We start from the raw sequence: 13,227 nt of genomic DNA on the forward strand, positions 1-13,227 counted from the left end.
CCTACTCTGAACTCACAATCTTACACTTTCCTGCCCCATTGCACCTACCTCCCCACTTGCTGCATTCTCCCCTGTGACACCCTCGTCACCCCTCCCAAACACATCCCCCCCCGACACCTCCCTCTCCCACTCACAGCTGGACCTTCCTTTCCCCATGCTCGTCGATGATCCGTAGCAGCCCACAGCCAAGACCGCGATGTTCCAAACCAGACCTAAAGCATCAATGGAGACCTCCCACCTTCCAAGAGCTGCTTTGCAATACAGCCATGTCCACGTGAATCCACCCAGCATGCGATTCACATGTTTTTCTGGGGTTCGTTAATTGTAGGGTTCCAGCATCATCTTCTCCTCAGATGTCCATGACCTGAGCAAGACCCTAAAGGTAAGTCCCGACTTCTGCATGCCACACTTGTCTAGACATGTTCTGGACCGGCATGTTTTCCTGCCGGTATAAGGGAAAATCTGGCATGGGCGGACGATTCCATTCGGGCCTTACTTTGCATCCTATTACCGGGATGCAAATCGGGTTCACGCTGGCCTCCAGGTTCCGCCATGGCAGACACCATCGGATGATCCTGCTGAGCCAGCGTGAAACTGATTTCTGCCCTTCACGCCAAATTGTCTCCCCCTCACCCCCCAACCCGCCATGACGTCTGATTATTCCAGCCAATATGTATCAAATATTTTTAAAGCTTTGCTCATTTTTCCAAGCCTGCGTTGCCAAATGGTGACAGAAATAACAAAATGAACCAAGAGTTTGGTTCTTTTTCGGTTCATAGGTAAGGATTTAATTATCAAAGTGAATCATGCTATGCTGTGCAATATTAATAACAAATACAGTAACAAATTTGCATGAAAATCCTTAGTCTGTTGTTCTAGGGAAGGGGTTAATTTATCTATTTTAAAGGGGTAAAGCACAAATTCAACCCACATGAAACCCAAGAAACAAAAAAAAGTAAAATCCTGAGCAATGCTCCAATAAGTTTGTAAGACTTGAAGGGTACAGTTTGGAGTAAAGGTAGAAATTATGGACAAGGGCACCCCAAAGGAACATATAACATCCTGGGCAGCATGCAGGAGGCTAAATTACGACCAGCATACTAGGAGTTAAAATAATAATAAAGGGAATGATGCAATGTCTGAAAGTAAACAGTAGTGTCTGTAATGATCCAGAGATGCCTATTTGATCAGTCATGCTGATGAGAAATGCTACTGAACTATTTTAGGGAATGTAACCAGAGAATAGGATATGTGGAAGAAATTGAGAAGGACAAAATGTATTTAAGCTGTGTGCTTTAATTGGTTCTACTATGTATCATGGTTTCACTACAATTAGTTGGTTTATACTGGCACCTGCATGCATCTTTATTTCATTGTAATGTATGGTTAATAAGCATAAAATATAACGATCAAAGTAAAAATGTCTTTTTTTAAATGTGAGCAGATCATTGCAGAGGGGAACTCACACTGGAATTATGTAGTATGATGTCTTATTTAAGATCTGACCCAATTGTTACAAAGGCTTGAGTGCACACTCTGATGTTTAAAGCAATGAACTAAATTAAGTAAGAAAGTAGTCTAACGTCCCCACAAACCTATTACATGCAATAAATATGATGGAGTTTGCTTATATTCCTAGTAATGCCAGTATGTCACCTTAGCACTAACTGTTGTAACAATAATTTACTTCAGTTACTCTCCAATCTCTACATAATAGATCCATAAGACTATTGTGTAAATCTACTTGCCTTGTTATCCTCGTGTGAGGCACCACAACCTTCAAATAATCCTATAAATATAAAGCTACCCCTTCTCTCCTTCTACCATCCATCTACCATCAGTTTTTCTTCAGTAGGTTGTACCTCTCCATATTTATCTCTGCCGCAGGATTTTCCCTTTGCTGGGTGGATGCGGCAGGCGGGCCTGGGAGTGGCTGCGAAACTGACCGCCGGCCCCGATCAGGCCCCAACTGCAGCTCCGCACTGGCTGGGAAGGGCTGAGCAGAGGCGGGGGGCCTCTCGGCTGCCGGGTCCATTGGCGACCCGGCGGCTGGTTTAAAAGTGGCCCAGGCAGCACCTGGAAGGCTGCCACAGAGGGCGTTTCCTGAGTCGGCTCGATTGTCCCAAGTGAAGCTGGACACAGTAAGCGGGGAGGGCAGGCCGGGTGGGCGCTCGCCCCCCCCGCTTCTCTGATGAGTGCCTCGTTGTCCTCCTGGAGAAGGTGGCTGCCAGGAGGGACACCCTTGTCTCAGGGATGGGAGGAGGAGGCCACCGCACCTCACCAAGAGGACATGGGAGGAGACGGCAGCGCTGGGCAGCAGCTGTGATGTGGTGTGATGCTCCTTGGTGCAGTGCTGGAAGTGCTTCAATTCCCTGCTGTGCTCAGCAAGGGTGAGTACCATGTTGGCATGGGTCAGTGTGCAGGTGTGTTAAGGTGTGGGGGTCCCCGCGTGGACCTCAGAGGTAGTAGAGTCTGAGTGCCAACTGCCAATCACACCGGAGCTGGTCAAGGGGGTGAGCCCTAGCTGCTTGGACTGGGTGTCTTGCGGCCTGAGGGCCACGACTCGCAAGTGCCCTGCCAAATGCTCCTCAGCTGGCGTTGGCCAGGCTGCAATGGCACTACAGATACAACGTGGACTACTCAATGCTCCTCTGTTGTTTCAGGAGAAGACAGCCCACAATAACATAGGTTGCAGATGGCAGATGCCCCACGAGCCTCCTAATCCTTTGAAGGTGTGAGGAAGATCCCCTGAAGCTTGAGAGCCGGCCAACTGTGTGTGGAGAGGCAGAGATACCAAACGAAGGTAAGAGTGCAGTGCACAGATGTGAGACTTTTGGCTTGTGCAACCATTCTAGTGTAGTCTTTTCATTGATGTGAGCCTCAAACCTGGATTCCCCATTGATAATGGAAAGACGAGGGCACCATGATGCAGATCTCCGTTGTCTCACCAGGGTGCCTGGCATGCACAGTGACAGTGTAATAACTTTAACTAATGACATGTCCTTCTTCTCTCTTTTAGGTTCACCAGCAGGCATCCGATCTCCAGACACTGAAGGTCCACCCCTGACACCGGGGGACCACCAAGTGTCATTTGCACCTGCGTCACACCCGCTCTCTGAAGCAGACACTAGCGCAAATACCAGCACCCCGGTGCGCATTAGAGTGGCGGCTAGTATATCAGTGCACATTGGTGAGGGAACTTCATAATTGCTTGAGGTGCAGGCGGGGGCAGAGAGTGCCCGGGGTGACAGCAATTGGAGGACTGCTGGGGACCAGGACAATGCTCAGTCAAAGGCTGATGATGAGCCTCTGGAGTCGTTCATTAGGCAACAGATGCTGGATGTCCAGCAAGATGTGCGGGGGAATCTGGCGGAGATCCATGACGGTCTGCATGCCATGGCCTCAGTGATGGAGGAGTCCATGTGGAGTATCAGCGCTGCGTTGGCTGTCATGGCCAAGTGCACTGCCTCTTCCATTGGAGAGGCAGCTCCAGGGAAAGAATGAGGGGTTCCTGGGGTTGCGCTCAGACCTGCAAGCCCTCACACAGGCACTGACTTCAGGTGGTCAGTGTCAGTGTGGAAGATGGATGAAGCACCCAGTATCCCAGCTAGATGCAGGAAAGTCCACAGCGGCCTGACGTTGGTGCACGAGCTGCCTATTGTCTCTGCAGGCTCCTGTCAGGGCCCTTTGGATGATGGCAGTAGCTCCTCTGCCCCTCCACCAGTGACTGTGACAACTGATGAAGCTGCGGCATCTAAGGAGATGTCAGCCGTGCCACTGGCTGCTCCCTCCCAGGCAGGGCCAGCACAGGCTCCACTGGCCAGAGGACAACCGCCAAGGTCATCAAGGTCAACAGGACAGCAGTGTCAGCAGGCTGTCTCCAATGCCAGTGCCAGAGAGGGGGGAGCACCTAGATGTAGCACCCGCAAACGTAAGTGAAAGGCGCCATGAGCACAAGAGAAACAGGACACGGGTGATTATATGATCATTTATGTTAACTTTATGTATGCTGGTCCGATGTTGAATACCAGGAATGTTTCTGTAATGATTATTGAATTGTCAGAATTACATAAATTTTGTTTTTGTCCTCATGGCCCGAATATACTTCACCTTTTTATTTCATTGGTGCAGGGTACGCCAGTATATAATGCTGTACTTAAGTGACTCTGAACTTCATTGCACAGGCACTGAGTGTTCTTTGTGTTCAAATGAAAGTATCCTTTCAGACATCTGGGATGAAGGCGGCAGCCCTGGCATGTGGCTAAAGCTGATCTTTGGTAGCCTAGCTGAAGGAGCGTTGGATCAAGGCGTCACTGGTGTCCCTGCCTCCCTGCAGGTTACCGAGGTCAGGCTCCACGCCCTCAGCATTCTCCTCACTGTGCTCATCTTCTGACTCACTACTGGACTCACCATCTGTGGCCTGTGCAGCTGCGTTAAGATCCTTTTCCTCCAGTGGGTCCTCCATTGCCAGTGCCAGATTGTGGAGAGTGCAGCATGTAACCACTATCAGTGACACCTGCTCTGACATGTGTTGTAGTGTACTCCCTGAACGGTCCAGGCATTAGAAGCATATCTTGAGAAGACCTATGGTCCTCTCTACCACTGCCCTTGTGGAGGCATGACTCGTATTGTAATACCTCTCTGCCTCTGTTCTTGGGTGGCAGAGAACGTCATGAGCCACCTCTTCAACGGAGAGCCCTTGTCACCCAGCAGCCATCCATCCAGTCGGGCTGGAGCACTGAAGACCCTCGGCACCTGGGAGTGTCTCAGGATGTAAGCATCATGGGAGCTGCCGGGGTACCGTGCACAGACTTGCAGAATATGCATCCTGTGATCACACACCATCTGCATGTCTATGGAGTGGTATCCCTTCCTGTTGACGAAGGTATCCAGCTGACCCTCTGGCATCTCGATGGCCATATGTGTGTAGTCGATTGCACCCTGGATGCGGGGGAACCCAGCAATGGCTGCAAAGCCTCTGACTCGCTGAGCCGGGCTGCCCTCATCCGTACGGTAAAGATTAAAGGTCAGTACTCGCCTGAATAGAGCTTCTGTCACCAGCTTGATGCAACTATGGACAGCTGATTGGGAGACTCCACACAGATCCCCCACTGAGCCCTGGAAAGAGCCCGAGGCATAGAGTTTGAGGGCCCTGACCTTCAGAGCCACTGGCATGGAGTCTCCACCTGCACAGTCAGAGCTGATCTCAGGGCCAATCATCTGGCAAATGGAGGTCATGCTCTCCCTCGAGAGGCGGAGCCTTCTTTGGCATTCCACCTCGGACATATTGAGGTAGCTGCATCACCATCTGTAAACCCTGGCAACAGGATAGTGTCATCTTCTGCAGCCCCTTCCTTGGAGTACCTGCTGGCCCTGCACCCCTTGTGCCTGTACCTCTCCTCCCACAGGTCCCTCCCCTGGAAGCTGCATAGGGACACGTGGCCTCCTCTCCCTTCTGCCCATCTCTTCCTCCTCAGAGGAGGTGTCTCCAGCAGAGACCACGATCCCCATTACCCGGATAAGGGAAGGCTGTCTGATACCTCGAAGGGTCCACACTGTCTGAATCCTCTGGGGGCCTGGCAGACAGCAATGAGTCCTGAAATCAAGCCTGGAAATGCTAAGAATGAAGCCCCAAACAGAGATGAAGCTGTCAAGTACCAATAAGCAATCAGCTGCAAACTATCTCCAAAACTCTAACGACTCACATTGGCAATGCTGCTAACCCTTTTTATCTCGCCCTTGGTTGAGGTTTGTGAAAATGTTGGCTGGCCGCCTCCCCATTTTGCCTGTGCGACGAGCAGAAAATCACATGGGCAAGGAAAAATCAGTCAATTGGACTGTTAAGGGCCTTAAGTGGCTGCATAATTAATGGTGGACGCCGGTCTGGCATCCGCGCATGTCCGCCAAGCTAAACATCGCACAAGTGCGTGATGACATCAATATGCTCACCCAACGTCATCACGCACTATTTTGCTCCTGTTCAGGTAAAGCGTGTGCCTGCCCCATGGGCCAAAAATTTCTGTCCCTGGAACAAAGCTATGTTTCCCCAATCACTGTTGTATGATCTTTACTGTTTTTCATTCTTTCAAAGGGATCTGAGTGTCGCAAGACCAGCATTTGTCATTCATTCTTAATTGTCAGCGAGAAGGGCTTGATACACTCTCATTTCAATATTTTGTTATGCTTCTAACAATCAAGTAAAGGCACTTGGTTCTTCTTTTCAAGTTAGTCTTAGGCATTTTGGCTTCTTTAAATTTTTGCCAAAATATATATCCTACTTCATCTTATTTTCTCCATCTCAATGACCACTTTTCAAGTCATTTTTCCACAATTACATTTCAGCTCCCTGGCCTTTTTAAATTATTATAACCATTCATTGATATCACAGGCAGATTGGGAAGCAACAAACAACCTATTTAAATTGTTGACATTCGTACTTCAGCAGGCTGAATGTGAACATAGGCTCATTCCTTCAGATCTGCAAAATTCAGACTGGTCCAAAACCCTAGAAGAGTAGTATAAATATTATTTTATTTTTTAAATTATTTAAACTCACCATCTATTGCAGTCCCTTTGGATTGATTTTCCAGTAGCATGACTTTCTCCTCCATATAAACAAGGACACTGTTCAGGGTCGATGCATCTTCCATTGTCATCTTCCACAAGATTATCAGGACAGACACAGCCAGGGACACAGCGGCTATTAGTCTTTTAGCAAAGAAAAAATAAATCATTTTTTTCTAGTTTAGTGTGCTAAGTTCATTGAGAAACAAACAATATGGATTTGCAATACATCATGATTACTAATTTTACAAAATTATTATTCTCAAGCCAAGCAAAATGAAAAATACATAATCTATATCCTGCATTGAAGTTAATTAGGTTTGTCAGCGTATGTTTAAATTTATAGGACAAAGCAAAAATTAAGAATAATTAGTTATATATTAAAATGGATTTGTATTTTTGATCTTATATTGCAGCCACTGTAGGGTGCAATGTATGACCATTAGAGACAAGTTGCACTTTGTTCAGACACAGAGTGTAGGGCACACTCTTTAAGAGAGTGTAGACATGAGAGCTGATTCTCCACAAACATTGAAAGTCAAGTTTTAGATGTTTCCGTTGCAGTCCAGTGAACTTTCTTAGATTAATTATAAAACTCAAGTAATGTGAGACTATTTCCTGAGGTGCCCTCAGGTGCTAGGCTTCAGTCAACTAGGAAGGCAAATCACCAGCCTGACTTCCTAGGTGCATTTTCACATCGATGTGCATCCAAAACCACCTCTCACTGGCACAAAGGTAATGTAGAGTTAGACAGCTATTGATATAAAACAAATAATGCAATCATTATTCAGTCCCTTTGGCATAACTTGAAGCCTGCAAAATGACAAATCAATGAATACACAGTTATCACTTACATGTGGCAAACTTCGACTTCTGCATGTGTTTGCACTGTTCTTTCTCCTTGCGATCACATTGGTACAATCATTATAAACTTTCCTATTTGGACATCCTAAGAAAGAAAATCCCAATGTTTGTTAAAAATAAAACATTAATTTTTATTTACCTTTTAATGTCAGTTCTTACTGATGATACTGGAAGAAATAAAGATAACAGCTCACCTGGTCTGGTGGTGGTAGGAACTATAGGACAGGAAAGTTTCCCATTTTCACAAGTGCTGAATTTTAAAAAAAAGTTATAGTTTTAAACATATTTAATGAATCATTTGCTCAATGTTGGCAGGATATGATAAAATATACTTACCAGATTCTACCATTCAGAGTAATGCTTTGTCCTTTTTTGATAACCAGTTCTCCAATATAACACGAGCAGTCTGATTTATCAATACAAGCTCCAGTATTGTCCATGTACTTTCCCTCAGGACAGCCACAGCCATAAACTGGAACATCCCTAACATCGCAGGTGTAATCGTACTGGGATAGTGATCGACAGGTGCGGTTACAGGCCCTCATGTTATTCTCAAAGACCTGAGAGTTGGCACATGGTTTATCTAGATAGAAAAATAATGTTTTCATTAGTAAAAGGGAAGAAGTTAGTGAAAGTAAATCTGGGTCCCTTGGAGCCGGAGACAGGAGATATTATAATGAGGTATAAGGCAATGGTAGAGGCATTAAACATTTTTTTTTGTCTGTCTTCACAGCAGAGGATACAAAGAACATACTATAAACTGTGGGGAACCAAGGATCTAATGAGAGGGAGGAATTTAAAGTAATTAATATTAATAAAGAGAAGGTACTGGAAAAAATAATGGCTGACAACTTTCCTGAATCACAGCCTAGAGTTTTAAAAGAGGTGGCTGTAGAGATAGTGGATGGATTGACATCCACCAGAATTCCCTAGATTCTAGATTGGAGTCTGTGAATTGGAAAATAACAAATATAACCCCAATGAAGGGAGGGAGAGAGAAAACAGGGAACTGTAGACGAGTTAGCCTGACATCAGTATTAGAGAAAATGCTAGAATCTAATTTTAATTAGGGGCACTTGGAAATCACAATATGATTAAGCAGAATTGACATAGCTTTATGAACGGAAAATCATGTTTGACAAATCTATTGGCGATTTTTGGGGGTTGATAAGCGGCAGCAGTGTATGTAATATATTTGGATCTTCAGAAGGCATTCAATAAGATGTCACACAGAAGCTTGTTACATAAGTTTAGGGTTCATGGGATTGTGTTAATATATTGACATGGATTGAGGATTGGCTAATAGATAGAAAACACAGAGTAGGAACAAATAGGTCATTTTTGGAATGGCAGGATGTAACTAGTGGAGAGCCACAAGGGTCAGTGCCTGAGCCTCAACTATTTACAATCTATATTAATGACTTATATGAAGGCATAAAATGTATCGCATCCAAGTTTGCTGATAATACAAAGCTAGGTGGGAAGGTAAGCTGTGAAGAGGATACAAATGGTTAAGTGATTGGGCAAGAAGATGCCAGGTGGACTATAATGTGGAGAAGTGTGAAACTATCCACTTTGCTAGGAAGTATGGATAAGTGGAATTTTTTTTTTAGAATATTAAAGACTCATAAATATTAGTGTTCAGAGGAATTTGGGAGTCCTCTCTTGTCCACTACAAGTACTCCTTGTACATGAGGCACAAGAAGTTAATATGCAGGTACAACAAGCAATTAAAAAGCCAAATGGTACCTTAGCATTTGTCCTATGTGGAGAGATTAAGTAAAATGAGCCTGCATTCTCTAGAGCTTATTAGACAGAGATGATTTCATTGAAATCTTTAAAAGTCTTAGAGGACTGGACAGTCAGTATCACCTTATAAGCTCTGCATGACATTTAGTTCTATTAACCACAGGTATGTTATACAACGGACAACAAAAGCATTTCCACCTGCTCTGAATTCCTGCCAAGACCAACTTCACCCCGCTATTCTTAATTTTCCTGTTTTATTTTACTAAAAACATAAACAAAATCATAACTTACTGCAGGTGTCTTTTCTCCAGTTTCTCACGATGACACCATGAGCAGCACATTCATGAACATACGCTCCCAATCCAGCACATAGACAGTCCTTGATGTTCTCACAGGCACAGGTGGCAGCTACACACATCTAAATAAATAAAGCTAATACTTAAAAATGTAATACTTCATGTGTTGTGCCATAAAATTCTATTATTAATTTATGTCCACAATGTATATTTAAGCTAAAATCACAGAGTACAAAACTAAACTGAGAAAATACAGTTTTGTAGGTTTTGATATGATATTTCTAGATGATTTATGTGGTAAACCACTGTTCATTATCCTTTATCAATCCTCAACAGAAAAAAATTTGGAAAAATGGCACAATAGCATTTTTTCTTTATTCTTTCATGGTATGTTGGCACCACTGACAAGGCCAGTATTTATTGCCCATCCCTTTTTGCCCTTGAACTCAATGGGATGCTAGGCCATTTCAGAGGGCAGTTAAAAAGTCAACCACATTGTGTGGATCTAGAATCACATGTAGGCCAGACCAGGTAAGGATGGCAGATTTCCTTCCCTCAAGGGCATCAGTGAACCAGATGGATTTTTACAACAATTGACGGTAGTTTCATGGTCACCGTTACTGAGACCAGCTTTATATTCCAGACTTTTATTAATTGAATTCAAATTCCATCAACTGTTGAGGTGGGATCTGAACCCTGTCTACAGAGCATTAGCTTGGGCCTCTGGATTATTAGTTCAATGGCATTACCACTATGTCACAGTTTCCCCCATGTCTATCTGATTGATTGTTCATCAATTAGGATAATTGTGGAGACATTATACATCATTTTGATTTATAAAGAAAGACTTGAAAAACATAAAACACCTTTTACAATCTTGGGATGTCCAAAAGCATTTTACAGCCTATTAAGTGCTTTTGAAGTACAGTCGCTGCTGTAATGTGCCAGCCACTTCCACACTGCAGGGTCTGACAAACAGTGCCATAAATGACCAGGCATTTGTTTTATTGATGTTGGTGGAGGACTAACTGCTGGCCAGGACCACTAGGAATTCCATGTTCTTCTTTGAAATGCCCACCTGTGAGAGCCAGTGAGGCCTTACTTTAAGGTCTCATCTGAAGAACAGCACCTCTGACAACATAGTGCTCCCTCATTACTGATGTAGCAGCCTGAATTATATACTCGAGTCTCTGGAGTGGGACTTGGACCCACAACCTTATGACTCAGAGGTGGGACTGTTCCCACTTAGTTATAACAATGTACAAAATTTTAAAAATTTACATGGGATCCTTACTTGATAGAATTTCATGTAATCCACTGTAGAATGGCAAATGGAGAAAGCACCTGCTGGATCTTTTAAATGGGAGCAATGTTGTTTGGCATAGTTTTCTGTATTGAAATTTCAAAGTGTGATTATTTTTTAATGGTTGAATCCAAGCATTAACATGTAAATGAAATCTTACTTATTCACATATTTAAAGACATTTGGATCTCTTGTTCACATAAAGAGCTATTCCACAGAAAAAAATGCCATTTTTTACTGGTGAGGAGAAAAAGCATGCAGATTATCACTTGATAATAACATAGAATTAATTGTAAAATTGCTGACTACGTTGAGCTAAGAAATACACTTTTTAAATGAGTGTGTGGAATTGATTCTTAGATTTTATCATGTGGTCTTTTAAATGCCCCAGATGCACCAATAAGGGCCATGAGATTTATAAATTCATTAGCTAGGGTGAGATTTGGCATCTGCAATATTGAAACACATACACCTAAAAAAAAGTCTTAGGCCAGAATTTTATGTCCAGCAGCTGGGCCCACGCCCGACCCGTCCAGCCGCAAAATAGCGTAAGATGACATCGGGCGAGCATCCAGATGTCATCATGCATTCACGCGATATCTCGCTCAGCGGGCATGCACAGGAGTCAGAAATGCACCCGTCAATAATTAAGACCGTTAAGGAGGCAATTGAAAGTGATTTTCTTGGCCCATCCACTTTTACGGTTGGTGGACGGGCCAATCGGCCAGTCAACCTTTACATTTGCTCAAACCATGATCCAGGGCAGGATGAAATCTCCACAGAGAAATAAAATGAAAAGAGATATCTGGGGACTGGATTTTAATGAGGTATGCTTTCAGGTGTTTGACTGTGCTGCATGGACATACTTGCAGCAATTTTGTTGTTTCTTTTATTCTGTGGAGGTCTGCAGCTCCCTGGGGCAGCTGCCTGTCTTCAGGGAGCTCACCACAATGACGTCGGCACCCGCCCTCTTCCCGCCCCCACCGGCAGTGCTGAGCCTTTCTCAGGGCGTGTTTCACACTGGCTGGCTGTTAATTGGCCAGCCAGTGTGAAATCGCAGTCAGTGGCCAATCACGGTGGGGGGCCAGTCATGGTTGGGGACCTGTTTCCCGTCCACTTCTGGGCCCAGGATCACATGTGCCTGACAAGCAAAAAATTCAGGCCCTAATTCAATTGCATTATTTATTGAATCTGTTAAATTACTTTTGAAAATCTTAATGTGTTGTGCTCTTTGATGTTTTGATACACTTTATGTAGTAAAATAAGATCAAGGCATTATGGTAAGGAGTTGGAGTGTTTCATTTACACTGTAAGATGGTTTCTTCCATTGTAGTCGGTAAATCTAGGTACAGGATTGGGATTGGGTTCAAAGTGACATGAATATTGGAAAGTATTGTCAGGCTTATCAATAAGTTAATGCAGGCAGACTATAAGTATTATACTCACCGACGTGGTATATTTGCTGCACTAAAATGTGATTAAATGTGGCAACTTGCCTCATCACTGCCAGCAAAACAATCAGAAAAGCCTTTACCCTGGCACTGGCTACTCATGTTAACATTGGAAGAATTGTTTTGTAGCTACAAGACTGTTTCCTTATGGAGAATGGTGATAGTACAACTACTTGGCTTATAAATTCCGCCACTTTCACAGGCACTAACCAGCCTATGAAGACTCAGTATGGCAGACAGGAAGAGCATGCACATTAACAGCCGGGGCTATGACACCCACCATATGGGAAGAGTCAAAAAAATTGGCATCTGGTGCTTGCAGCTGAATTGGGTGTTCTGTCCTTTACATGTGTAAATAAGGGTTTTAACGCCTGTCTGAGGCCATACTGCAAGATTGGATTATCCTGAGGCAGAGTGCCAGTTTATGCTGCACTCAGGAATACCAGATCTTGGGGTCATCTGTGACCAATAAGATAGGATTTTGAAATGTAGTTACAAGAGTGTAGAACCAAGAGGAACAGGAATGCTCCTGCCCAATCCCTCAATTGCCACCAACCCCTGGAGCTTCCAGTGCCCCTGATCTCTGATCCACCAAATTCCCTGGCTTGGCAAACCCAGCCTCCGATCTCACCTCAACACCACCCTCACCCCAAACACCAATTTCCAGAACTTCAGCACCCCCACATCCTACCTGCCAACAGTCTTTGACTAGCCCAACCCAGCTTTCACTTACCTTTGGGACGCTGTAATACCCAATCTTCCATCACACTTCAGCAGGCTCTTCACAGCCTTCTGGCTTAACGGAAATGAGGGTTGAGAGCAAATATAAAGGGATCCTTGGGCCATACCATTTAGGTGCAGGGATTGAGTGAGGAATAGGTAGCCTAAATTCCTATCCAATGAGAACTTAAAGAGGATATGCAAGAGCCAATAATGTAGGCAACTTTTCAAAATGAAATAGAAAAACGGAAGTAGAAATATCACCAGTCCCAGTTGGTAT

The 13,227-nt window shown here is 44.3% G+C and overlaps 1 protein-coding gene across 1 annotated transcript in view; it reads right to left on the reverse strand.

The window, feature by feature from the left end:
- Positions 1-13,227, reverse strand: part of LOC121286123 (mucin-5AC-like) — a 181,153-nt gene that overhangs the window by 142,185 nt on the left and 25,741 nt on the right. Inside the window, exons 15-20 of the mRNA XM_041203111.1 lie at positions 10,768-10,862; positions 9,469-9,595; positions 7,765-8,011; positions 7,623-7,678; positions 7,419-7,513; positions 6,557-6,708 (exon numbers count right to left, since the gene is read on the reverse strand). Coding sequence (XP_041059045.1) covers positions 6,557-6,708; positions 7,419-7,513; positions 7,623-7,678; positions 7,765-8,011; positions 9,469-9,595; positions 10,768-10,862 — 772 coding nt within the window. The remainder of the gene's footprint in view (positions 1-6,556; positions 6,709-7,418; positions 7,514-7,622; positions 7,679-7,764; positions 8,012-9,468; positions 9,596-10,767; positions 10,863-13,227) is intronic.

This window comes from Carcharodon carcharias, chromosome 13 (assembly GCF_017639515.1).
Source record: "Carcharodon carcharias isolate sCarCar2 chromosome 13, sCarCar2.pri, whole genome shotgun sequence".
In the NCBI taxonomy this organism is placed as follows: domain Eukaryota; kingdom Metazoa; phylum Chordata; class Chondrichthyes; order Lamniformes; family Lamnidae; genus Carcharodon; species Carcharodon carcharias.